This window comes from Haemorhous mexicanus, chromosome 20, assembly GCF_027477595.1.
Source record: "Haemorhous mexicanus isolate bHaeMex1 chromosome 20, bHaeMex1.pri, whole genome shotgun sequence".
Taxonomy (NCBI): Eukaryota; Metazoa; Chordata; class Aves; order Passeriformes; family Fringillidae; genus Haemorhous; species Haemorhous mexicanus.
The window spans coordinates 11445904-11471255 of record NC_082360.1 but is presented as its reverse complement, the minus strand read 5'-3'; the positions used below and the strand labels follow the sequence as shown (position 1 = coordinate 11471255).

Here is a 25352-nt window from a genome sequence, read left to right as displayed (position 1 = left end):
TACCAGCAATGCTCCTTTTCTGGGAATTTCTCAGTCACTTTGCACATGTCTGTACATAGCTGTGGTGAGCTGTAGCGACTGCAGCTGTACACACAGCACAGGAGTTCCCTGTTTCATTGGGGTTGTGCTGTATCCCATAACAAACTGGTGTCCCTGGTGTTGTACAAGGTGACACTAACACCAGACAGCAAATTAGGCCTGTCTAGTTTCCTTGGGTTGATGATTTCTGAAGGCATGTTAGTCCAAGCCTCACTGCCCCCACATTTATAGGAAACATAAAAATGCAAAATCTAATCTCCCTCGTGGTAAATTTCATGTTTGAATGTTGAGGAATATTTATATGCATCTGTAAGAACAGAATGTAGAAGCAACTGGAATAAATATCAGCAGTTTCTTTGGCTTAGTTTTCTTTGAAGTAGCCCTGAGAAGGGGCTGGAGGTGATGCCAGGCTCATGTTCCTGGAAGGAAAATGTAGGAGGGAAGAGGATTCCTTGGTGCACTTTAAGTGGAAGAAGGGATGCACGGGGAAAGGCTGGCTCCTGTTCCTCAGGTCTGTGGTTTTAGACAAGGAGACTGTTAAGAACAGGTTAACTAAGCTGATGAAGAGTGAGGCTACAGCTCTGGGATGACCTTTTATTTTCTTTTTCTCTTCTCCAGATGTCAGTGAACCAGAGGTATCACTTCTTGGATGTGTTCCCTAAAATAACGTGCAAGTCTCCCAAAGAAGTGCTAGAAATGGAGGCACTTGGGAACCATTCCACGGATGTGGGAATGGACAAGGAGGAATTTTGCAGTGAGGCTTTCCAGAGACCCTTCCAGTACCTGAAGAGGTTTGACCAGGGCTGTGACCTGGACAGGTTCTGGTACGAGGCACTCTCGGTGGAAGGCAGCCCTGCAGAGTGTCTGCAGCTCTTCCTCCTGCACTGCGGGGTGGTGGATCCCTCCTGGGCAGAGCTCCGCAACTTCACCTGGTTCCTCAACGTTCAGCTGAGAGACTGCGAAGCCTCTGTCTTCTGCAACCCTGACTTTGTCGGGGACACTTTGAATGGTTTCAAGAACTTTGTGGTTGGCTTCATGATTCTAATGGCACGGGACTTTGCGACACCCTCCCTGAGCATTTCCGACCAGAGTTCAGGAAGACGATCCTCCCACCTGGAGAACGTTCCGGAGGAAGATCTGCTTCCTTTCCGCATCAGGAAGAAGTGGGAGTCAGAGCCTCATCCCTACCTGTTTTTCAATGAGGATCGTGTGTCCATGACATTCATTGGTTTCCACTTCCAGCAGACCAGGAATCGCATTGATGCCGTCAATCCTCTGAACGGGAATGTCATCAAGAAGGACGTCATGACTGCCCAGCTCTACCAGGGCCTGTTAATGCAGAGGGTTCCCTTCAACGTGCCCTTCGATCAGCTGCCCCGCAACGAGAAGCTCGAGAGGCTCTGCATGGTGCTGGGGCTCCCCTGGGTGTTCGACCCCGACGAGACCTACGAGCTCACCACAGACAACGTGCTGAAAATCCTGGCCATCGAGATGCGATTCCGCTGCAACATCCCCGTGGTCATCATGGGAGAAACAGGCTGTGGGAAAACCAGGCTGGTGAAGTTCCTGTGCCAGTTACGCAGAAGCTTTGTCGAGGTGGAGAACATGAAGCTTGTCAAGGTTCACGGAGGTACCACTGCGGAGATGATCTACGCCAGGATCAGAGAAGCAGAAGCCCTGGCTATATCCAACAAGGAGCAGCACGGGTTGGACACCGTCCTCTTTTTCGACGAAGCCAACACGACAGAGGCCGTGAGCAGCATCAAGGAGGTTCTGTGTGACCGCACGGTGCAGGGGCAGCCTCTGGCCTCTGGCTCTGGCCTGCGCATCATCGCAGCCTGCAATCCCTACCGGAAGCACACGGACAGGATGATCCAGCGCCTGGAGCTGGCTGGGCTGGGCTACCGCGTCAAGGCCGACGACACCCGGGAGAAGCTGGGCTCCATCCCGCTGCGGCAGCTCGTGTACCGGGTGCACGCGCTCCCGCCCAGCATGGTCCCGCTGGTGTGGGACTTCGGGCAGCTCAACAACTGCACCGAGAAGATGTACATCCAGCAGATCGTGCAGCGCGTGGCGGAGCAGCTGCCCATGGCCAAGGACAAGGTGAGGACAGTCACAGAGGTGCTCTTTGCCTCCCAGCAGTACATGAGGCAGAGGGACGACGAGTGCAGCTTCGTCAGCCTGCGGGACGTGGAGCGCTGCATGGAGGTGTTCAAGTGGTTTTACAGGCACAGCCCCCTGCTGCTGAGGGAGCTGGAGAAGTACCTGGCCGAGAGGAAAGCTCCCAAGAGCAGCGGTGACAGAAATGACGTCATCTGGTCCTTGGTGCTGGCGGTTGGGGTCTGCTACCACGCGTCCCTGGAAAAGAAGGAACCGTACAGGACTGCCATCAGCCAGGTCCTCCCAAAGCCTTATGATACCCAGAAAAAGATTTTGGAGGAAATAACCTTGATGCAGGACTTATTCCTGAGTGGGGTGCCACTCCGGGATACCATAGCAAGGAACTTGGCCTTGAAGGAAAATGTCTTCATGATGGTCATCTGTATTGAGCTGAAAATCCCTCTTTTTCTGGTCGGGAAGCCTGGGAGCTCCAAATCCCTGGCAAAAACCATCGTGGCCGATGCTATGCAGGGCCAAGCAGCTCATTCTGATCTGTTCAAGGACCTGAAGCAGATCCATCTCGTGTCTTTTCAGTGCAGCCCCCTCTCCACTCCAGAGGGAATCATAGGCACTTTCAAGCACTGTGCTCGATTCCAGGAAGGGAAGAACTTGGAGGAGTATGTATCAGTGGTGGTTTTGGATGAGATTGGGCTGGCAGAAGACTCTCCCAAAATGCCCTTGAAGACTTTGCATCCGCTTTTGGAGGATGGCTGCATAGACGACGTCCCTCTTCCTCACAAAAAGGTTGGCTTCATTGGGATTTCCAACTGGGCTTTGGACCCTGCTAAGATGAATCGAGGCATCTTTGTGTCTCGTGGTGACCCCAGCAGAGAGGAGCTCATCGAGAGTGCAAAGGGCATTTGCTGCTCGGCACGAGGGGCTCTGCAGAAGGTCGAGCGGTATTTCCATCACTTTGCAGATGCCTATGAAAAAATTTGCAAGGACCAAGACAGGGAGTTCTTTGGCCTGCGTGACTACTACAGCCTCATAAAGATGTTTTTTGCCTTAGCTAAGAGCTCCAAAAGCGAGCCCACACCTCAGGACATCGCCGCAGTGGTTCTTCGTAACTTCGGTGGCAAGGACGATGTCAACGCCTTGGAAATCTTCACCAAGTTGCTAGAAAAAGAGGAGATACGAGCTCACGATATCAGTAGGATAGATCTGATCCGACAGAACATCTACAGCAGTGCTGAGGATGGCGACTGCAGGTACCTGCTTGTGTTGACTGAGAACTATGCCGCGCTGCAGATCCTCCAGCAGGCTTTTTTCACCACCCGCCAGCAGCCAGAAATCATCTTTGGCTCCAGTTTTCCTAAGGACCAAGAATACACCCAGATATGCAGGAACATCAACCGAGTGAAGGTCTGCATGGAAACTGGCCAGATGGTTGTGCTCCTCAACTTGCAGAACCTCTACGAGAGCCTCTACGACGCCCTCAACCAGTACTACGTGTACCTGGCCGGGCAGAAGTACGTGGATCTGGGGCTGGGCACGCACCGGGTGAAGTGCCGGGTGCACCCCAAGTTCCGCCTGATCGTCATCGAGGAGAAGGAGGTCGTGTACAAGCACTTCCCCATCCCGCTGATCAACCGGCTGGAGAAGCACTACCTGGACATCAGCACCGTGCTGGACAAGGGCCAGAGGGAGGCCGTGCGGGAGCTGGAGCGCTGGGTGCAGGAGTTCACGGCCGTCAACACAGAGGAGCACTTCATCAGCCAGCAGCAGTACAGCCCCGCAGACGTGTTCGTGGGCTACCACGCCGACACCTGCGCCTCGCTGGTGCTGCAGGGCATGCAGCGCCTGCGCCCGGCCTGCACCCCCGCCGAGCTGCTGCCCCGTGTCACCGAGCAGGCGCGGCTGGCCCTGCTCAACTGTGCCACCCCCGACGCCGTCATCCGCCTCTGCAACTCCGTGGGGGTGTTCATGGCGCCCTCCCTGGCCCACACCTACTTCAGGCAGCAGCAGCACACCTCCTTTGCCGACTTCCTGGGCGCCCACCTGCGGGCAGGGGCCGGGCCCCAGACTGCCTTCACCGAGGTGAGGCTGGGGTGCTGCCGGCCCTGCTGGGGTGCTGCTGGTCCTGCTGACCCCGCTCAGCTCCGTGTGCCAGGCCTGCAGCATGGCATTGCCTGTGTGCACCGCAGTGCCGGGTGTGCTGAGCTGGGTGCTGGCAAATAAATGCTGATTTTGGGGCGCAGTGCAGCTCTGCAGCAGCCTAGCAGCCCTGCAAGCACAGGTAGGTGCTGCATTGCTGCCCCCTCTCTCCCCAGGTCACCACCTTCTCCCGGCTGCTCACCAGTGCCGACACTGCCTGCCTGGAGAGGGAGGTGCAGGGCAAGGCCCAGAGGCCCCAGCTCCTGTTCCTGCAGCAGTTTGACACCGAGTTCTCCTTCCTGAAGGGCATCCGGTGAGCGTGGGCTGGGGTTTCCCTGGAATGGGCTGGCTGCTGTGTGCAGGGTGCGTGGGCAGAGCGTTCAGAGCACCACAGATGGAAAAGGGAGGCTGTGCTGGCACTGGGCTGGCTCTGCCCAAATATCTGCTGATAAGGGACAAACCTTGTCAGCTCCATCACATGAGATGGGGTTTGGTGGTTTTCTCTTTCCTCCTGCAACAGCCAAAGCTAATGTGGAGTGACTGGCTCTGTGGTCTTTAATGTTTGATCTTTATACTCAGTGACTTCTGTTAAATCTCTTTTCACTCTTCAGGGATTTCCTGGATTCCACTTCAGGAAATAAGGTCCTCATTATTCAGACAGACTTTGAAGATGGCTCTCAGAGTGCCCAGCTCATCGCCTCAGCCAAGTGAGTCAGGTTTGAAGTAATTCAGTTCTGCCTGGCCACTCCTCCCTGTGTTTGGATATTGGTGCTGTTTGGGGATCTCACACTCAGCAATGTGCAATCCTTTATTCCGTTGCAGAATGAATCTAAATGCACTGATAGTGTTTCAAATAATCCATAACCCAAGTCAGAGTGAGCTAAGCTGGGTGAAATGAGCAGATAGTCCCCTTTGAAGTGTGAATTCTGGCCACTGGCTGCAGAAGTCCTGAAGGGCTGAGGGTCATGGGGTAATTCAGGGCACAGCTGGAGGTGGCAGCCCAGCACCACAGCTGAGAGGAAGGAGTGGGAGTCACCTGTGTCTGTTCTGGGACAGGACACGTGTTCTCTCTGAGGAGAGACCTGTGGCCATGGGCCTCTTGAGCCTTTGCTGCAGGTACACCGTTGTCTTTCCTCTTTGCTGCAGGTACACTGTTGTCAATGAGATCAACAAGGTGGACCTGGGGGAGGTCTCTGTCTTTGTTTACTTTATCATGAAGCTCTCCCGGCTGAAAGGAGGCACCTCCTACGTGGGATTCCATGGAGGTGGGTGTGCCCATCTGTCCCTTCAGGCAATCCTTTCTTTTGCTCACCTTCCTTTAAATGCTGAGAAGCTGGACTCATGTGTCCTGTGGGTTGTCAGAGCTGCTTCCCTGTCCCACAGGGCTGCCAAGGGGATCAGTACCTGGCAGTCCTGGCTGGGAGCTCCTTGCCTTGCCTGCTGACAGACAGGTCCCCTCTGCAGTCATGGAGAGCAGCACACTGCCACGAGGGCAACTCTGTGGGCGTGCTGTCCTCCAGAGGCTCTGGAGCAGGTGCTGATGTGTTCAGCAAGGTTCCTCTGGGTCTGGGGGCTTCAGAGAGCCTCAGAACCTTGGAACTGTCAGGCAGGGATGTGTGCAGCAGCAGGTTCTGGGGGCATTGTGCTTTCCCCTCCTACAGCAAGAGGTGAGAGTTAGTGACCTGTGAACGTAACCCCAGGGTGGCAGGTGATTCTGGGGGAGCTGCTCTGGAAGAACAAGCTGCAGGCTGGGAGGGATTCCTTGTTCTGTGCCTGCAGGGCTGTGGCAGTCGGTGCACATCGATGACCTCCGCAGGTCCAAGGACATGATCTCTGACTTGACAGCCCTGCAGAACCTCACCATCAGCCAGGTGTTCTCTCAGGATCCAGGTGCAGCCAGAGGTGAGCTGTGTGCTGGGGAAAGGGGGAGCTGTGGCCCCACACTTGGTGCTACAGGAGCTGGTGCCTGGCACAGCATGTCTGATGACTTTCCCTGCTCAGCCCCTGGTCTTGGGGGGTCACCACGTGGCTCCCAACTTGTATTTAATTCATTACTACAACTTTAGGTCATCAAGCAAGTTAATTTGGTATTTTTCCCTTTTCTTTTTGACAAAAATATGGCATTTGCACTGCTCAGCAGCCTGAGTGCTCTGCCCCAGCACAGGAGGCAGCAGATGCAGCATGGCAAAGACCGACAAGGATCTTTCTTTCCCCTCAGCTTTTTCTTACTCTCTTTCCTTTCCCCACACTGCCTGACAGGAGTCAGGGAGAGCTTAAGGCATTAGTTCAGTGTCACATTTCTTCCAGCTCTTGCTGCATGAGGCCTGACAGCCCAAGCAGCTGTGGCTGTGTTTGAGAGGTGAATCTCAGCTACTCGTGCAGGTGCTAATGGGTCTCTGACAGATGTTCTGCTGCTTTGAGATGCAGTTGTTAAAATAAACTCTGATCTGACTGACACAGGAGTGCACTGCTGCTTTCTAATGAAAATTCTGCACCTTAGCTGCAGCTCTGCTTGCCAGTGGAGAAGCACAGCAGGAGGAGGTGGAGGTTGGAACACCACTGCCAGGAGCAGAGCACCAGGAGGTCAGTTCAGAATACGTTTGTTTGCCTCTCAGCTGTCACTGTGGCTCTCTGCTCTGTCATCCACGGGTGCAACCCACCTTTTGTGTGCCCCTTCACCTGAAAGCAATCAGCAATGTTTGCATCTTGAATGTTACTGATCAGGCACAAGTTCCTCCTCCCCACTGCCCAGTCAGAATTAGCATCACTAAGGAAATCAACCATTCTAAGGACTCTAATTCCTTAGCCATTTCATTCTTCTGATTTGTAAACATCAGCTCTAAGTTTCTGTTGCCTTTCTCCCCCTGGAGGTGGGAGCTGTGGTCCTGAGCCTCACTCCAGCTGTGTGCTCTGAGCTGGAGCTGGCTGAGGGCTTGGTGTGCTGCAGCCACATTCACACTGCCTCCTGTGCCCCTGGCAGAGCAGCTGGACACACCCAGCTCCAGGGACACACAGCATTTCCCAGGAAGGGCACATTTTCCCTGGCCACATTGATTATTTCCACTTCTTTCCTCAAACTGCTGAATCTTGCCCCTGCAGGAATCTCAGTTCAGCACAAATGCTGTGTCACAGGCCAGTTTGGAAGGGCCACAGAAGCTGCATCATGTTCCTGACAGCCAAGAGCTGAGAGTGGCAGCCTGAGCTGAGGGGAGCTGGGCACAGGCATGCCAGGCAGCAGGCCCTTGGAGGCAGTCCTGGAAACCTTTCAAGGGAGTATGCTGGGGCCAGGAGGCTCACTCCAGGGGAATGACCTTGTTTCCCTGGGCAGGGGGAGATCCTGGACACCACGGTGCTGCTGAGGACCTGTGTGCAGAGTGCTGTGGGCATGCTGAGGGACCAGAACGAGGACCTGAGCCGCAGCAGGAGGAGGATTGAGATTCTGCTTGGCTTCTTCTCCAAAGAGGATGAGCTGAAAGGTGTGTGCTGCAGGGAGTCCCTGGGCATCTGGGGCCCACCAAAACAGCTCACTGGGGATGCAGAGGTCCTTGCTGTGGGCTCTCCCAAGAACGTGTGTCCATGCTGCAGTGTGTGGGTGGATGAAAGCTTTTCTGCTGTTTAGGTGGTGGCTCTTTCTCCCACTCTGCTGGCTGGTTTTTTCCCCACTTGGCCAATTATTGGAACAACTGTCAAATGCTGTGCTTGGTGGGACATTTGGGTCCAGGCTAATAGAAGAGAAAACACAAGTTACCTGTTGTTTTGTAGCCTCTTTCCTGAAGATAACCAAGGCTCGGCTCTCCAGTCTGTTGAAGAAGCAAGAAGAAAATTCCCTTCACCCAAAAAACTGGGTGCTTCGGGAGGCTTCCAACCTCAGTGCTCTTCAGGAGGCAGGTACCTTCAGGTGAGCACTGCCTTGTCACCTGCAGCCTCCCAGGAAGGGTCTGCAGGTGGCACCTGTGCAGCAGAGACAGCAGCTTTGTGTAATTGGTGGGAACATTTGCAGTGTCAGTCTCCAGGCTGTGCTGGAAACTCTCTGAAGGCAGTTTTAGCCTCTCCTGGGGAAGGGTGAGTCAGAGCTGAAGGGACTGTACTGGGGCAGGAATGCACAAGTGCTTGAGTGGAACAGTGGGATTACAGGTCAGCCAGGAGTGAGAGGAGTGCAGGGTTTTTGTTGGTTGTAGTCTTTCCCATAAAGGCAGCATTGGGATTCTGTCACATGCAAATGTCAGCAGTTATTCAGGACAGGCACCTCCTGTTTTGCTGATGGTGTTGATCACGTTCCCTCTGGGTTTCTCCATCTCTCTCCCCCAAGGCACACCCTGTGGAAGCGAGTGCAGAAGGTGGTCACTCCCTTCCTGGCTCTCCTGATTGCTGTCATGGACAGGAATGGCAATCTGGAGCTGCTGGCCAGGGCAGAAGCAAAGTGGGTGACAAAACTCTGGATGTTCATCTTCAGTGACTCCAAATTCCTGAGTGTCCCTCCCGGGGTGGGGAAGAACAGGTGAGCCTGGGGGAGCAGCAGGAGGGCTGGGCTGGGCTGGCAGCACCAGGAGCAGCCCAGCACTGGCTCTAAGCCCCCAAAGCAGAGGGGTGTTGTTTGTTGGCTGCCCCTGAGGGCAGCAGAGCACTGCTCATGGTTCAGCCTGTTCTCCTCAGAGTCCTGCAGTTCCCTCCCCTTCTCTGTCCCCTCCCTCCTAGGGCTCCGTTGCTTTCTGCAGCCTCTGCCTCTGTTGTCTGCACTGTGCTTCCCAAAGAAGAGCTCTGAGCATTAATGACCTTTTAACCCCCCAGCCCTCAGCCAGAGATAATCCTGGTGCAGAACAACATGATGGTATCTGCTGATGCTGGGAATGAGATGCCCTTCAGCTGGAGGATAAAGGAGTACCTGGAAGAGATGTGGTTGGAGGCTCAGTACATCCAAAACACTGAAGGTGAGAGCCTGGCTTCAGCATGTCCATCCACTGCCCTTTGAGCTCTGGTTTGTCACTGCTGTGCCCCTCCTGTCACACCTTCAGTCCCTCTGTGCTCCAGTGAGCCAGCAGAGTTCTGTGCAGGCAGCTTTTCTTTGTGCTCTCACTATTCATCTTTCTCACCTGTTCTGTGCCCTTGCGTTCAAAGTGCTGTGGAGCAGCCAAGAGTTAATGACAAGGTGAGATTCCAGACATACAACACGGTGCTGGGCTGACAAGGCCTGGCCTGAGTCCCCCCTCAGTGCCCTGGATGAGGGCAGTGCTGGATGCATCCGTGATTAATGAGGTGTCAGTGTCTCTAGGATAGATGCTGTGTCAAAGCCAGCTTCCTCCTAACATCCAGCTTTTCTCTGCATCCTCATTTTCCAGGCCATGCTGAGAAGTTTGTGGAATACTTCCAGAAAACTGCCCTGGGAAGATTCATCTCTGCTCTGACTGAGGGAGAAAGGCAGATGCTCTTCGAGTGCTACATCACAGACTTTATTGTCTTGACCATCGATGTGTCCTCCCAGGAGGAGCTGCAGGTCAGGGGCTGGAAATTCTTTGGATGGGGAGAAGAGTGTGATGCCTGTGATTGTGTCCTCCTGAATCAGTCCTGCCTTGGGGAAAATCCCCTCTGAGACAGCCCAGCAGCAGGGGAACCCCAGAGCAGACTCTGGGGTCACTCAGAGAGGCAGCACCTGCATAAATTGACACATCTAAGGCTGTCTTTGTAGGGAAGTGATTCTATCTTCCAGAGAATTTTGCCAGGCTTTCCAGTACAAAATGAATTATAAAAGTACTCTGTGACCTTTGGTTTTGTGTGTCCCACCCCTGCAGTGTCTGCGTCTGGCATTCCTGTCCTGCGTTGCGGAGTGGGTGGCAGAGTCCCCCTGGAGAAAGGAGCTGGTGCCCTCCCTGCCCTGGGCCCACCTGGCACACAACCAGTTCAAGAGCCGCCTGCAGAACTTCTCCAGGATCCTGGCTGTGAACCCCTGTGTGACTGGCTACCTCCTGAGCCAGCAAGGATACAGAATTCCCTGCTCTGAGATGGTAGAGTCACTGCCTCAGCCCTGGCAGGGAGCTCTGTCTGCACGCTCTTCAGTCTCCTTTGGATTTCAGCCACAGCACAGGGGGAAGCACAGGCTGGGGTTCCTCAGAAATGGGAATGATCTGCTGTGTTCTTATTGCTACCAGCAGGTTTTAAGATAGTTTGCCCTGCTTTTGCATTAGTTAATAGGACATGCTAATGAGCCAAGCCCCAAACATGAAAATGGCAGAGTTTAAGATAATCAAGTAAAACATTCAGTAGAGCACGTGCTGTAGCAAACCAGGGTCCATGAGTAATTCTGAAATGCAGCTGTTGTTACCTCTCTGTGTGAAGGTTCTGGACGTGCTGGCTGCCATGGTGTGTGCTGAGGAGCTGGAGGAGCTGGTGCAGACAGACTCCCCTGAGCTCTGGCTGCAGAGAGTGAAGAACCTCCACATGCCCATTGAATTCCTGTGCAAAGAGGAGGGTGCCCAGCGCAGGGGCAGCCGCTGCCACCAGCTGCTCAGGGAGCTCAGGTAGGTACCCAGCTCTGCTCACAGCCCTGCTCTTTGCCTGGTGGTGCTCTGGGGCATTGGAGCAGCCTGAAGCTGTTCTGGTGCTGCTTTTCTCAGGCTTTGCAAACCTTGCCAGGTTCCTGCTGGGCTCAATTGCATACCAAGCAGCAAGAACCACATTTTTTTCCCCCTCATATCCTGCAGATTCTCTCTCTAAATTTGGCAGTATCATCTGGTGCATTCCATCTGGGTTCAGGGGTTATTTAAAACTCTCCTCAGGTTCCTGTTCACCAGCAGTGTCTCCCCACTTCATCCTCTGTGCATAAGGACTCAAGAGATGGGGAATTTCATTGCATCTTGTTTTTTGGAAGAGAGCCCAGAGCACTACCCCACTTTCTCACAGGCCTCGTTTAGTTTATTTGAAGTGAAGAAAGTGCAGCTAATTGTGATTGGTATTTTAAAAATTTTTTGAGATAGAGGTGTGAGAAGGTGCGTGCAGTGCTGCTGGTCCTGCTGCAGTGCTGCCTCCAGGCCAGGCCCTTGAGCCCCCTGGGCGAAGTGCTGGAATGTTCTGTCCTTGACAAAAACCCCTCTTGGAAAGCCAAAGGGCAAAGCAAGTGAGAAGTGCAGGAGTGCTGTGGAGGGGAGCAGGAGCAGCAGCGAGCCCCTGGCTGCCCTGGCTGCTGTTCCTGCTGTGGTGCCAGCCTGCTGTCCCCCCAGGGCCTGCTGGAGCCGTGTGTTTGCCATGGCACTCTTCGTGGAGCACGTCCTGCTGGGCATCCACGCCGTCATGCCCGAATTCGAGGGCTTGGTCAGAAAATACACTTTGCTTCTTGCCAAGGTGAGCAAAGCTGCCATTTCGCCTCTTCCCTCTTCTGCTGATCACAGGAATTCTGGTCTCAGGTGTTGCAGCTGAGTCACTGGGCCTTGTCCTTTCCCTCTGCAGTGTTTCCAGCACGATTCAGACATGAAGTCTCATCCAACCTTTGCTGCCGTGCTGACAGTGCTGTGCCAGTGCAAGAACGAGGTCAGCAGCAGGCTCTACAGGTACTGACACTGGGGCAGGCTGCAGGGGCCAGCAGGGACATTGCCAGCACACTTCTGGCAGTGCTGCATGGCTGCAGTGAAAGCCAAGGGAAGAGCAATGGCCCTGCTGGGTTCTGCCCCCTGAGCTGAGCAGTGAGCCAGCTCTTGGTCTAGCTGCAGCTGAATGTCTTGTTCAAGGCTGTTGGGGAGGCAGCATGGGAGCAGCTGTGCTCATTGCTGTTTCTGGATTCCAGGCATGGTCTGGAGCCGTGTCCCATCTGCCTGGGAGAGCCAAAGGACCCCGTCTGCCTGCCCTGCAACCACGTGTTCTGCCACAAGTGCATCAGCCAGTGGCTGGTGCCAGCCCAGATGTACTGTCCCTACTGCAGGGCTGCTGTGGAGGATGTGCAGTTAACTGTCTCTGAGGAGCTCAGGTACTCCAGCCACCCTCTCCAAGGTTCATTGGGGGGGCTTTGTGAGGAAATTCTCAACTCTGAGGTGGTCAATATGAGCAGAGTGGGGGTGAGCTCTGCTTCATCCCTCTGGAACTGAGCACATCCTGTCTGTTCTGCTGTGAAAAAGGGGAAAGCTGCTTTGGCCTCTATAAAAACATGCAAATCACGGAATGGTTTGGGTTGGAAGGGACCTCAAGGATCATCTCGTTGGGGAGGTTGAAAAGTGTCTCCCTTGGGTGACTTCTGCCCGTGTGTGCTCAGTTCCTCTGTGGTTTAAGAGGTTCTGTGTTTGCTTTTGCCCCTCCCAGAGCTGCCATAGCAAAGAAGGCCCTGTTCCGCCAGAGGTGCAATAATTTCTTCATTGACATGGTCACCACCATGTGCTTCAAGGACAACGAGCCCCCTGAGCCAGAGGTGATCCAGAGGCTCCTGAACCTGCTCTTTGTTCACAGAAGCCTCGTGAAAGACTCAAGTGAGCTCCCTTCACCCTCACTCTGTCTTATGGAGCTGGATCTGTCCCCACCTTCTCTCACCTGCCAAACCTGTCCTTCCCTTGTCTCTACAGATCACCCTGCTGTCTACACAAAATTCCTGTCCCCGTTTAATGATGAGGTGGATGAGACTCCCATCATCCGCTCTGTGATGCTGAAGCTGCTCCTGAAGTACAGGTGAGCACAATCAGCTGAGGGAGGTTAGGCCAGGCCAGCTTCAGCTCTGTTCCTCCTCAAACCTATCCCATTGTTCTCCACACCTCCCTGAGTTTCATTGAGTCTCACATTCACCACGAAATCTCACAATCTTCGCGTTAGTCATGCAGCTTGGCTGGCTTGCGTGGAGCTTGTGGTGCAGTGTGAGCAGCCTGTGCAAGGGTTACCTGGCTGTCCCCCACTAACCCTCTGCTGAGGGTGGATGCCTGGCTCTGCAAGGTGGCTGAGTAGCTGCTCTGATCTAGATCAGCAAAGTGAAGCTCCTCATTCACTGAGATTTAATCAGGATTTAAACTGACCTTGTGTCTGTTCCACAGACCCCCCACCATTCCCACAGCCCTCCCAGCCTCCCTCTGCAGGCAGGGCACAAAAGCCCCTTCTCAGGTGTGACCACCTCCTGAACCAGGTGCCTTTTGCCCTGAAAGTGCTCACTGAGTGCTGCTGATGATCAAAGCCCAGCTCATTGCCAAATGTCACTGCAGAAAATGGCACAAGGGCTTCTCCATCTGGCAGCTGGATGCAGAGTGACCCCAGCTGTCACCCAGCCATCTCTGGGAGCTGTGCTGTGATTCAGAGCAGGGGCAGGCCTGTCAGCATGGCAGCTGTGTCAGGGGTCTCTGTCTCTCTCCTGTAGCTTCAATGAAGTCAAAGATGATGTGCAGCGTTACCTGTCCCAGGTGGAGCACAACGAGCTCCTAGAGAAAAATGACAAAAAAGAGCTCTACCTGCTTTTTGTCAACTGCTTGGAGGTAAGAGCTGGGCCATGAAACCGTTGCAGTTTCATGAGTAAAAAAAGGCAAGAACAGAAATTCTTCTGCAGTTCTAGGTGTGTTTCTTGTTTATGGAACTATTTTTCCAACTAGAAAGCCCAGAAGGACTTGATACCAAATCACCTGGTCAGAACTTGCTCTCAGGAATGAGCTTTGCTTTCCAAGGAAAGGCTTGTGTGGCTTTGCAGTGTTACATAAATTCTTTCCCTTGGACAAGTGTCTGGGTGTTAAACCTCAACCTCCAACACAGGAGTGCAGCAAGCAGGGCCTTTCTTATGGCAGCAGCCCAGTGCTGAACTGCCTTCTTGTCTCCACAGACTGTGCAGAACTTAAATCATTATGCCTTTTGGAGTGTTCCTTTTCCTCCCCTTGCATAACTTTCAGGACTTAAGACAACTTGAAACAAATGTGACAGCAGGGGAGAGGTTTTATTACTACAGATTTTTTTTTAAGTCACTTGGTAGTTAAAATAACTATTTGTGTTCTTGCTAAGGGACAGTCAGGTAGAGCTTGGCATCTTGGAACATGGAATGTTGTGTTATTCACAGCCTGCTCGTGGCTCTTGCTCAGCTCCAAGCTTGGGGAGTGTGGGACAGCTGGGGCACATCCTAAAAATTGTGTTTGGCAGAGGTTTAGGATGAGGGGGAAGTGGGGTGGTAGACGGTGCAGGGATGGTTTGGAGGCTCAGGGATGGTTTGCTGTGCTCGTGGCACCCCCAGGGTGGCTGGGTGGGTGCCATGGGGACACAGGGGTGGCTGGGTGAGGTGGCTCTGCCACTCACCAATGTTCTGGCCTCTCTCTAGGATTCCATGTGTGAGAAGTCAGAGGACAGCCTGGGATGTGGGCATGGAAGCAGCGTGCCTGAGGACAGAGCCTTTCCAGAGCACTACCTGCCAGGCAGCAGCAGAGGGGCTCCCCAGGAAGCCTCTGTGGAGTACCTGCAGGCCGTGGCCCAGGTGCGCCTGCATCTGGGCAGGGCTGCAGAGCTCATCTTCCACCTGCAGCAGCACACACGTGAGTCTGATTGCTCTGCTGGAAATGCAGGGCAGCTGGGCTGGACACAGGCAGTGCCCTGTGCCCTGCTAGGACCTGTTCTGGTGCGTGGCCAAGAAGGAGAGCAGCAATTCCCTTTTTCCTTGGGGGTGTCAGTCAGTGTCTGTCCCCTGTACCAGGTGTTACAAGTGCTCAGTAACTGGTAGCAAGGCTGTGCTGGTGACTCCAGGGTAGTTACTGTGGAAGGAGATTTATTTTATCCTCCTGATGCTAACAGTGAGATTTATTTAGAGCCCACTAAATTGAACTTTACAGCATAAATGCTGCTTGAGACCCAGGACTGCTGTAAGGGTTATTGTTTTATATGAATGAGAGCTCTGCACAGCTAGAAGGGATTAGGAGTTTATATTGACGAGTTTATACCTTCCCTGTCAAAGAAATGAATCATTGTCTGAAATCTGGCTGAGGAAGTGCTCCAGACAACACCCGAGGAAGGGAGGGCTCTGAACTTCTTGTGTGTAATAACACAGTACTAATAAAGGGACTTGGTGCTACAGCTGGGGCAGACAGAAAAGTTTTACAGGATGAGATGTGCTTTTGCCTCTTTGCTTTAACCTCTTTTTTCCCCTCCAGACCCAGAGCAGATGAAGGACGAGCAGCATTACCTGAAGAGTGTGGAGAAGTTCTGCAGCCATGCCAGGAACGACTGGCACTGTGTGTACCTGGTCAGGAGGATTGCCAGCCAGCATGGCATGGAATTTGCTCAGAAGCTGGTCGCAGAGCCACGCTTCAGCTGGGTGTTCCCAGCAGAAATTCTGCAGCAGGTAGACAAGAGGCATCTCCTGGTGCTGGTTCTGGTCCCCTCTTTGCCTTCACTTTGTGCTGCTTTGGGGTGCTCCTGCTGTTGTGTGCTCTCGGGGGTGGGCAAGAGTGGCAGTGGCTGGGAGGTGGCTTGTCCTGGTTCTGAGTGAATAAAGTCTCTCCTGGCAGCACCTGTGGGTGGCCATGTCTGCTGCTGCTGCTGTGGGGAGCCTGACATGCCCCAGGGTGTCACTGTAGGACATGAAATAACACAACATGCACGCACTGCTGTTCTGGAGTGGAAAAGGGAAGTTTATTTTCTGACTCCAACATTTATAGATTTCCAAAAGTGACAGTGGATTCTAGGGTGACAGTGCCACCTCTCCAATGGTGCTGGACAAACTAACAGTCCATCAAATTTCTCCTCCTCCATAAAAGAATGCAAAACAATGAGTTATTTACAGAAAGTGTGTGAGAAAGTTCGTTACAAGAATGTAAACAGCAGAAAGCTTAGAAAATCTTAAAAAATCAGGGCAACATCAGGGCTGGGGAGGAAGAGGAGATTCTGCCCCCTCCATCTGGGTGGCTGTCCCCAGAGCTGTGCATGGCTGTTCCCTTGGCAGGTCCAGCACAGCCAGTCCAACCACATCGACCGGTACCTGGTGTGCGGGGAGCGCTACCGGGCCCTGCGCGACGCCGTGGGACGAGCCATGATGGAGGGCACGGCCCAGAGGCTGCTCGAGGCCCAGCAGGTACAGCCCAGTGCTCCCCCAGCCCCTGCTGGGTTTGCATGGCCCCAGCTCTGCAGTGTCCCTGTGGGCAGTGTCTGTTCCCAGCACCTGAGGTCACTGGAGCTTGTGATCAAGCACGTTTTTTTTACTTTCCCACCTCCACATCCCATCGCTGTAGCTGGGGCAGCTCTGGCCCGTTCCCAGCCACATCCTTGGTTCCTCCCCAGGCCTCCAGCAGCCCCCCAGCTCTGGAATCTGCCCACCTGCTCCTGGCCATCTTCCGAGAGGTCACTGCCCTGTACGGGGATGCAAGCCTTTGTCCCAGGCAGCAGGTAGGACACCCTCCTTTGACAGCTTGTGGCAAACCTGCTTTGTGGGTAAGGAGGAAGGGGATCTGAACCAGTGGTGGAGGAGCTTTGGTTCTGTGCCCCAGCCAGGGTGATGGCCCGAGCTGAGCAGGCTGGGGAGGTTTTGGGAGCAGGGTAACCCAGGGTGGGAAGCAGCTGCCAGGGCTCTTTGTTTGGGTGGGAGCAGTATCCTGATGGCTTTAGCTCTTTCCAATCTGTGCTTTCAGCAAACAGAGGTGATGACTGAGTTCATCCAGAGCTGCCAAGTGCTGAATTCCCCTGAGCTGCAGGACCTTGCAGTTGCCCTGGTGAGGAACACCCTGCCCGGGCTGGCCGTGGAGCCACGGGGCCGCAGCCAGCAGGGAGCCCTGGTGGAGATGGCTGTGCACGTGGCTGCTGTGCTGCTCTGTGGGCACAGCCCTGTCCTGCAGCCCCTCAGGAACCTGGCCTTCCAGCCACACAGCATGCAGGTGAGGGCACAGAGCTCACGTGCACTGCAGCTCATCCCTGGCTCTTGCCTGTGTCTGCTGGATCCTCTTTCTCAGCAGCAATGCTCCAACTCAGTTTGAGCTGTGAAACACTGGGGGGATTATTGCAGTGCTGTTGGGAGCAATCAGCACAACACCAAGCTCTGGCCTGGTTTCTTTTCAAGGCACCTCTCCATCCTGATCAGTATGAAGCAATTACTTTTGCTGATATTTGGGTGAGCGAGGCTGAGGGCAGCTGGCAGCTCCCCCTGTGCTCACCCACCTGCTCAGAGAGCTCTGGCTCCTCAGGCAGGGGCAGGGAGCTGCTGCTCTGCTGCTTCTGGCTGCCCAAGGTGTGAGGGAACACACTGGTACACACCAGGGAGCATCAGCAGTGCACTGCAGGATGGCTGGAGAGTGCACGTGCAAGTCTTAACAATGCTGACAGTTCTAAGAGGGGATTTTCAAAGGTGAATTTGAAAATCTGCATCTGTGTCACCTGCCTGACCTCTGCTCTCAGATGTCTCTTGTTCCCTAGTGTGAACAGAGAACCAGTGAGTGCCTGCTGCAGGGCAGAGCTGATTCCCAGATCCTTCAGTGACTGTTGTTCCCTTTCCCTCCCCAGCACTCCTTTCTGCCCACCATGCCCGAGGACATGATGGCCCAGGCGAGGACCTGGAAGGAAATGCATGGTCTGCGCTGGTATGGTGAGTGCTGCTGGCTGCCTGGGGAAGGAATTCCCTGGGTTTGGAGAGTGAAACTGTTCCAAATGTGAGGACAAACATTCCTCAGCATGAGTTATCCATGGTAAATCCAGATTTGTAGGCAGTTTGTGTGGGTGATGCACCTAAGGACATCCAGTGCTGTTTAGTCGTCAGCCTGCAGCTGTGCACAGAGCATGAGGGGGCACAAAGGCAACACAAACAGGGGGTGAGAGGAGAGCTCTGCCACCTTCCTGGCCAGCTTTGTCTCTGCTAACCCCAGCTGGACTTTCCTGCAGCAGGGAACAGGGGCTGAGAGCATTCCTGCCCTCAGCAGCATAATCTGTCAGGCTTTGATTCCTTGTTTCTCAAGGAGAAGCAGCACTGAAAAATTCCTTGGCTTCTTGTGTGGGCCTGTCAGTCCTTTGGGCTTTGGCATAGTCAGGGCTTTTGATTAGATCTTCAGCATGTTTCTTGCTGCAGGATGATGGTACCAGTGAAAGGGAATAACAGGGGCTGTATAAATCTGTCTTAGAATACTGTCCTGTTTGTCTCTCTCTTCACAGCATGTCCCAATGGCCACTTCTGCACTGTGGGAGAGGTAAGAATTTGGGACTGGTGGGTATTTAAGCAGACAAAGCTTTCAACAATAAACTGCTTTATTTTGTTTACTGGTTTGAATGTTCTGATGCACAGAGTTCCACTTCTAAACTCGATATTTTTGATCGTTTTGTCATTGTAATGTAAAATTTAGAATTCCCCTAGCATTTATACCATAGATTGGGAAACATCAGGCAGAGGCCCAGTTGGTAGCAGGGTTTGAATTAACCACTTAGAGGCTGGATTTTTGTTTCATTCCCTTTCCCTGCTGGAGAGGCTGTTGCTCTGGAATTCAGTGTTCTCCTGTTGCTTTTCCCAGTGTGGACTCCCCATGGAAACGAGCCGCTGTCCCGACTGCCACGTCCTCATTGGAGGCACCAACCACAAACCCGTGCAGGGCTTCCATCAGTCCAGGTGGGCTCTGCTGCAATGCCTTTGCAGGGCTAAATGATGGAGGACTTGCCTGTGCTGCCCTCAAAGGCCAGAGGTACCAAGCACTTCATGCTGCTCTCTGGAAGGTGTAGCAGAGGATGTCCCAGCAAGAGTAATCAGGCAGCAAAACCAAAGAAATTTGCTTTTCTGTGCAAAAATTGACTGGAAGCCTTCACTCCCTTGTGGCACTTTGAATTGGCAGCTTTTATGGCATTAAGGGTCAAAAAGGCATTGCTGGGTATCAGAGATGTCTTGTGGTTTTTGTCTAGGTAAAAAAAAACCCATATATGCACTTTCCTACAGCATTCATGAGGACAGGACTCAGACTGGCCACATCCTTGGAGATGTTGAGCACAGGAGGACACTGGGATTGTCTGACAGGGGCGTGTCCCCCGTGGTCTTTGTGCTGCTCCGTTTGCTCACCCACCTGTCCATGCTGCTGGGAGCCTCCAGAGACCCTCAGGTACCTTCCAGAAATGCTTCCAGGTGGTCACACAAAATGTAGGGGAACCTTTGTGTGCTGCTGGTCCTTTTCATCACACTGCCAAGTGGCCAGGGCAGTCTGTCAGGATGCAAGACCCAAATTCCCTCCCTCCTTGCCCAGCAGGGATTTTGGTTAATTCCTGCACTTCAATGCAGGCACATCCACGCAGCCCTGCCTTGATGGGCACAGGTAGCAGGAATCCCACAGATGGGGGTGCCTGGCAGGACTGAGCTCTGTGTGCTTTGTGCTTCCTTGGATGTTTTTGGCTGTGCTCAGCTCTTGCCTTTGTTGTCTTTAGTCCCTGGGAAGGATGATCAAGCCGGCAGTGAACGACGTGCTGAGCTTCCTGCAGCAGCACATTCAGGAGGACTTGGTACAGCTGACCAGGATTTTGGGGAAGAGTGTGGATGACACTATCAACATCCTGCACCTGGTGCTCAGCAGCCTCCTGCAGGCCCCCCAGCAGCAGCCAGGCCAGTGTAAGAAAAGCCCCCTGCCCTGTCACCTGGGGCTGTGCTTGAAGGGCTGTGGCCATGCAGCTACCTTGCTGGTAAACCCCTTCCAACAGCAGCAGTGAGCTGAAGAGGGAAATAGAGAGCTTGAAGCTTGTTTCTTACTGTAGGGAGGGAAGAATTTTTGGCTGTTTGCTTCTTTCAGTTGGGTATGTGGGGTTTGCAAGGTTTGGTGCAGTCAATAACTCTGAAAATGAATTATTGACAAAACAGCGTCATGACAGATGGGCAGAGCTGGCAGCAGGGCTGCTCTCCCAGCACTCAGCTCGTGCTGTGTGCAGTCCCTGTTCTGTGCTGCCTCTCAGTGACTCCCAGAAGCTCTTTGGGAGAAGAGGGATGGCACAGTGGGGCTCATGGTGGGGTCTGGAGTCACTGTGGCACCGAGGCATTAATGTGTAAATAGCCCACATTTGGAGTGTGGGACAGCACCAGTCAGTATTCCAAGCTTCCCTCTGTCATTGGACATGGTCTGAGCTTGGACAACCTGTTCAATATTTCTGGGGTTATGAAGGAGTTGTGTAAATGTGCCCATCATTCACCTGAAGCTCCTGGAAACCTGGATCACTGTGTGATGTTTGGGTGTCACTCTCCAGCTGGACCAAGACACTCCATTACCTTCTAGCACCTGTGAATCTGTGCTTTCTTTTCACTGAAATATTGCAGATGTAAGAGGTGAAATATTCCTGTTGCAGGGCTGGTGCAGTTTGATGAGTTTCTGTCCACCAAGGGGAAGAGAAACAAATGGGAAGAAATTGTTGCAAACACAATTATCATTCCTGAATTAGAGGTAAGAAATCTGCTATACAGAGTCAGTAGCTGAGCAGTTCAAAATCCACTGGAAATCTGGTGTGCTGTAATATCTGTGCTACACTTTTCACCTGGCTATTCCTAAAGCCAGCCCATCTGTGGCACAGCTGCAGGTTAAGGATTAGCCACCTTTATTCTGCCTGGGAAATGGGAGCCTGAGGCTGGGGTTGTTCTGGGATGAATTTGTATAGCTGGAAAAGCAGAAATGGCTTAGCTCAGCTGAAGGTATTTCACAACACCCAATAATTTATTATTCTTTTAATGCAGGATTTGGATAAAAAGCTTCTGAAGTTAAACCGCCAGATCCAAGAGGATGAGAGAATCTCTTCCAACCCCATAGTGAAGATAGTGTATGGGGACCCAGCTGCATTCCTGTCCCAGCTGCCAGGGGACAGCCATGTCCACCACTCCAAGATGTGGAGCTGCCGCAGGAGGGTTTCCGTGGAGAACCTGGGCCACGTGGTGCAGCAGAAGAATGCCAAGGACACCGTCCCTCTCCTCTGGAAGTTCCTGCAGAAGGTGGGGCTGGCACAGGGCTGAGGGCCTGGCATTGCCCAGGACTAAACACCTTTGGATTATCTCAGTACTTGCTACGATCTTGAGAATGAACACGGAAGATATTGTTGTCTTTTAAACATTTAAGTAGTAATTCCATAAAAGTATTCCCAATTGTGTGTCCAAGCCTTACCCATAGGCTCCCTTTCCTCTTCCAGGAAAGTGAGCTGAGGCTGGTGAAATTCCTCCCGGAGATTCTGGCTCTGCAGAGAGATTTGGTGAGGCAATTCCAGAATACAGCAGAGATCAAACACTGCTCCATCAGGGAATTCCTCAGGGAACCCCACTCAGGTGAGGAGACTTTGCCAAAGTTGTAATTAATGAAAAAGAAAGTGCTGGATTGTCCAGTTGAAAGTGAAGGGGAAAATTCACCTTTTCTTTTTAACTCTCACCCAAATGAACTGAGACTTGGATAGGGTTGGAAAAGTTACCAGATGACTTTAAAGGGAATTAGGTACAGGAGATTTTTTATGAGGTGTGGGAGCTCTGTGCAGTGCAGCAGTGGTTCTGTGGGCATTTTAAGCTCAGCCTAGAGCAGGGCTTGCCTAAAGAGTGGAATGAACATTCTTTTCCTTTCATGAAGTTTGTGGCAACTCCTTCAATTGTATTTAAGTACAATTACTGATGCTTTTAAGTACTTATGGAAAAGTACATAAAGGTCATGCAGGAGCAGACAATAATGGAAAAATAACAAACTGAGCCAATGACTCCATTTGACACCTTTAGAAAGGTGTTTGGTGTCTGTTTAGTCTCTTGAGCAGTTGCCTGGAGTTCAGTGGTGTGCTCTGAAGATCCCTGCATTGGAGAGCTTCACCAGGAAAAGGTGTTTAATGGATTTATTTTATTGTTGTTTCTCAGATGGGATGAGGGACCTGTTAGAAAGGAGAGTGAATGTGTTTCTGTCTGTCTGGAACAAGCTGAGAAGCTCCCTGGACACCAATGGTGAGCAGCTTCTTTCCCAGCCCTGCTCCTCGTTCTGAGTTCAGGTTACTCCTATCACTGATGCTGAGGCATCTCCTCAAAACTGGGCTTGGCCATTAAATGTTAAGAATGTAGGTACAAGGGGAGGGATTTGTTTCTCTCTTGAAGTATTCTCACCTGAACTTGTTTCCTTTCTCACCTGAACTCGTTCCCTTTCGTGCTTGTCCCTAACGCCGAGCACATGGCTTTTCTCAGCTCGGTACCTCCTCCTGCCCTGGCTTAGCCTGGGTGGCTCTGGGCCTCCTCAAACACTGTTTCTGTATTTCAGGGGAAATCAAGCTGCCCAAAGGCTACTGTGATGCCGAGCTGAGCCTGGACAGCAGGCTGGAGGTGCTGCTGCCGCGGCGCCAGGGGCTGGGGCTGTGCTCCACGGCGCTGGCCAGTTACCTCATCGGGCTGCACAACGACCTGGTGCACTCTGTCAACAGGCACACCAAGGAGGACGACAGGTGTGCTGCTGCCCCGCTCCTTGGGCTCTGCTGCATCCCCTGCTCCCTCTCAGGCAGCTTTCCACAGAGGCCTCTCCCTCTGAACACAGGCCCTTTGCTCCCTGCAGGTACCTGGTCAGCCCCTTGGAAGTGGCCGACCTGCACCTGATCAGTTACGAGGTGGAGAGGGACCTGATCCCTCTGATCCTGTCCAACTGCCAGTACAGCATGGAGAAGGGAGGGGAGACCTTGCAGGACTTTGATCTGGAGAGGATCCAGCAGCAAGTGATCAGCAAGTTCCTGCAGGGGAAGCCACTCATCACGCTGATGGTAGGAGGGGCAGGGCTGTGCAGCCATGAGGGCTCTGGGAGCAGCATTCCAGGGTTCACATCCTTGGGTTTCTCTCCTGGCAGGGAATCCCCACCCTAGTGCACAGACACGACCGGAACTACGAGCAGCTGTTCAGTGATGTCAGGAACAAGCTGGAGCAGGTGGGTTTCTGCACTGCAGGAAGCAGGGCAGGCGTGAAATCCCTGCTTTTCCAAGGGTTTTCTGTGCCTTGCCTTGTCCAGCCAAAGCTTGCCCGCTGATTTCTCAGCATGCCTTGGGTAGGTGCAGTCTGGCCTTGTGCTGCCAGTCAGGATTTACAAAGAGAAGGGAGATAGTTCAGCATTTCAGTTTCCTGAATCTGGGGCTCTGTTGTCTTCCTTGACTTGAGCAATTGGAACAGAAAAGGAATGGCTCTAAAACAATATTAACTGTGACTTTGTGGTTTTCAGAGTGCTCTGCCCAGTTCTGTGATGAGCATGATCACTGGGGAGCTGCAGTCCTACAGTGATGTGTGTGATGCTCTGTCCCTCACTGAGATCACCCTGGGTTTCCTGGCCATGGCTGGTGAGAATGCTGACATGCTGCTGACTGAGTACATTGAGCAGGTTCTGCAGATGGGGGATCAGACAAACCCTCACGTGCTGCAGGTGAGTCCTGAGGGCAAAGCTCAGATTCTTGGGGGGTACAATCTGGTTTATGCTAAATCCAGCCTGTGTGACAGAGCCCTCTCACTTTCCCACTGCCTGTTGTGGTATCAGAAACTGGATTGTTGAGGGCAGCTGGGGAAGGGTGAGAGGGCAGATGGGCTCCACCCAGGCCAAGGGGCTGGATGAGCTCTGTGCTGAGCTGTCCTGGGCAGGCTGGGGATGGGCTCCAAGGACATCCCTCACATCCACAGCTGTCCTTCTCTTCCAGGCCCTCAGACGGTGCCAGCTCAGGCACAGCATGGCCCTGTGGCAGCTCCTGTGTGCCCACAAATCTGAGCAGCTGCTGCGCCTCGGCAGGGTATGGCACCCCCAGCTCCTCTGTGTGAGCTCCTCTGCCCTGCCTGCAGCTGCTCCAATGTGTCTTTGGGCTTTTTTTCCCCTCGCTGCATTTTTAGGATCCTTTTGCAGATGTCAGTCCAGACTACAAAGAAGAGCTCACCCCAGAGCTTGCCAAGCTCCTGCACACCTTCCTGGTCCACTCTAGGCTGGAAATCTTCCTGCAGGAGCTCCATGAAATGATCATCCTGAAGCTGAGACGTGTCCAAGCTGTGGAGGAATTCAAACCCACCTGGAGGTAGGATTGTACACCCAGAGCCACCACAGTTGTTGTTAACTGAAGCTTCTCTGCCTGAGCATGCACACACTGGGAACACTCCCTTGGCACATGCATGTCCTGGGGGACAGGGCCCAGGCAGCAGCATTGGGAGCATCCACACCCATTTCTGGCAGGTGTCACTTCCATCTCACACAGGCTCGCTTGGGGACACTGCTGGAACACTCCAGGAGCTGCTGGCCAGGGCACAAACACCAGCACTTCTGCAGGCACTTGGATAAAATAATAACAGAATCACAAACTCATTAAGGGTGGAAAAAATCTCAGTGCTGCTCAAGGCCAGCCCCAGAGCTCAGCTCTGCCCTGCAGCCTCCCCTTGCTGTGCTCTGTGCCTCCACCTGGCTGTTTAACCCTTCTCACTACACACCCCTGTTCAGTTGTGGATGTTGAGTATTTTGGGTGGTGCAGTCCATTCATGCTGTGGAACTTGAGGTTTGTTTTTTTTTAGCTGTTTAATGCCATTCTGCTCTTTCTTCCAGCCTGAAGGAATCACTCTTGCCTTACCTTGATGACAAAGAGTCTGAATTAGCTCCAGAGCTGGAAGACACATTCCCAGATGAGATTCTTCTGTCTCATGCTGCTGCTACCTGGAAAGCAGCTGCTGTATTCAAGAGGAGGGAGCACAGGGAGAGTTAGGACAGAGCCCTGCCAGGGACTGCCACAACACCCGTGTCAGGGCTTCTTCAACTCTGGGCATTTGTTTGGGGCTTGTTGGTTGTTCTTTGGGTTTGGGGTTGTTGTTTTTACACCTGATGTGAAGAAGAGAGTGGCCGTGGAGGAGGAGGAGGGTGAAATTGACGCAGCAGCTCGGTGCGAACCCTGGATCGCCACAGCTCCAGAGCCACTGGAGGAACATGAAGGACGTTTTTTACAAACCATGGTGCCGTCGTGCCGGGGCAGGGTTGATGTTTTCCAGCCTGCCTTTCTGCGCTGGCTGCAGAAGTGGCTCCTGCCCCGCGCCCCCTGCCCCGCGCCCCCGCTGCGGCAGGGCCCCGCACAGGGAGCCCTGAGGGCCGGGGCTGCTCCGCTGCCTTCGGCCCGGCCCGCCTCGGCCCGGCCGCCTTCTCCCTTCCCCTTGAATAAACTCTTCAGCTCCCGCGGCTGCTACCGGCTCTTTCCGC

The 25352-nt window shown here is 53.3% G+C and overlaps 1 protein-coding gene across 2 annotated transcripts in view; it reads left to right on the top strand.

The window, feature by feature from the left end:
* RNF213 (ring finger protein 213) overlaps positions 1-25328 on the top strand; it is a 45707-nt gene extending 20379 nt beyond the window's left edge. For both annotated transcript variants that reach the window (XM_059864503.1, XM_059864504.1), the window contains exons 27-66: positions 658-4236; positions 4470-4606; positions 4905-5000; positions 5440-5558; positions 6073-6195; positions 6794-6876; positions 7622-7769; positions 8056-8191; positions 8603-8791; positions 9082-9221; positions 9630-9784; positions 10080-10292; positions 10624-10805; positions 11505-11625; positions 11731-11831; positions 12065-12244; positions 12574-12737; positions 12831-12933; positions 13607-13721; positions 14546-14756; positions 15369-15559; positions 16160-16288; positions 16495-16599; positions 16842-17084; positions 17707-17788; positions 18349-18383; positions 18702-18796; positions 19118-19277; positions 19597-19777; positions 20503-20597; positions 20885-21136; positions 21331-21463; positions 22031-22114; positions 22422-22602; positions 22710-22911; positions 22995-23072; positions 23361-23558; positions 23827-23916; positions 24014-24192; positions 24711-25328. In XM_059864503.1, the coding sequence (XP_059720486.1) occupies positions 658-4236; positions 4470-4606; positions 4905-5000; positions 5440-5558; positions 6073-6195; positions 6794-6876; positions 7622-7769; positions 8056-8191; positions 8603-8791; positions 9082-9221; positions 9630-9784; positions 10080-10292; positions 10624-10805; positions 11505-11625; positions 11731-11831; positions 12065-12244; positions 12574-12737; positions 12831-12933; positions 13607-13721; positions 14546-14756; positions 15369-15559; positions 16160-16288; positions 16495-16599; positions 16842-17084; positions 17707-17788; positions 18349-18383; positions 18702-18796; positions 19118-19277; positions 19597-19777; positions 20503-20597; positions 20885-21136; positions 21331-21463; positions 22031-22114; positions 22422-22602; positions 22710-22911; positions 22995-23072; positions 23361-23558; positions 23827-23916; positions 24014-24192; positions 24711-24867 (9165 nt within the window). In that variant the 3' untranslated portion in view covers positions 24868-25328. The remainder of the gene's footprint in view (positions 1-657; positions 4237-4469; positions 4607-4904; positions 5001-5439; positions 5559-6072; positions 6196-6793; positions 6877-7621; positions 7770-8055; positions 8192-8602; positions 8792-9081; positions 9222-9629; positions 9785-10079; positions 10293-10623; positions 10806-11504; positions 11626-11730; positions 11832-12064; positions 12245-12573; positions 12738-12830; positions 12934-13606; positions 13722-14545; positions 14757-15368; positions 15560-16159; positions 16289-16494; positions 16600-16841; positions 17085-17706; positions 17789-18348; positions 18384-18701; positions 18797-19117; positions 19278-19596; positions 19778-20502; positions 20598-20884; positions 21137-21330; positions 21464-22030; positions 22115-22421; positions 22603-22709; positions 22912-22994; positions 23073-23360; positions 23559-23826; positions 23917-24013; positions 24193-24710) is intronic.
* Positions 25329-25352: the final 24 nt, after the last annotated feature.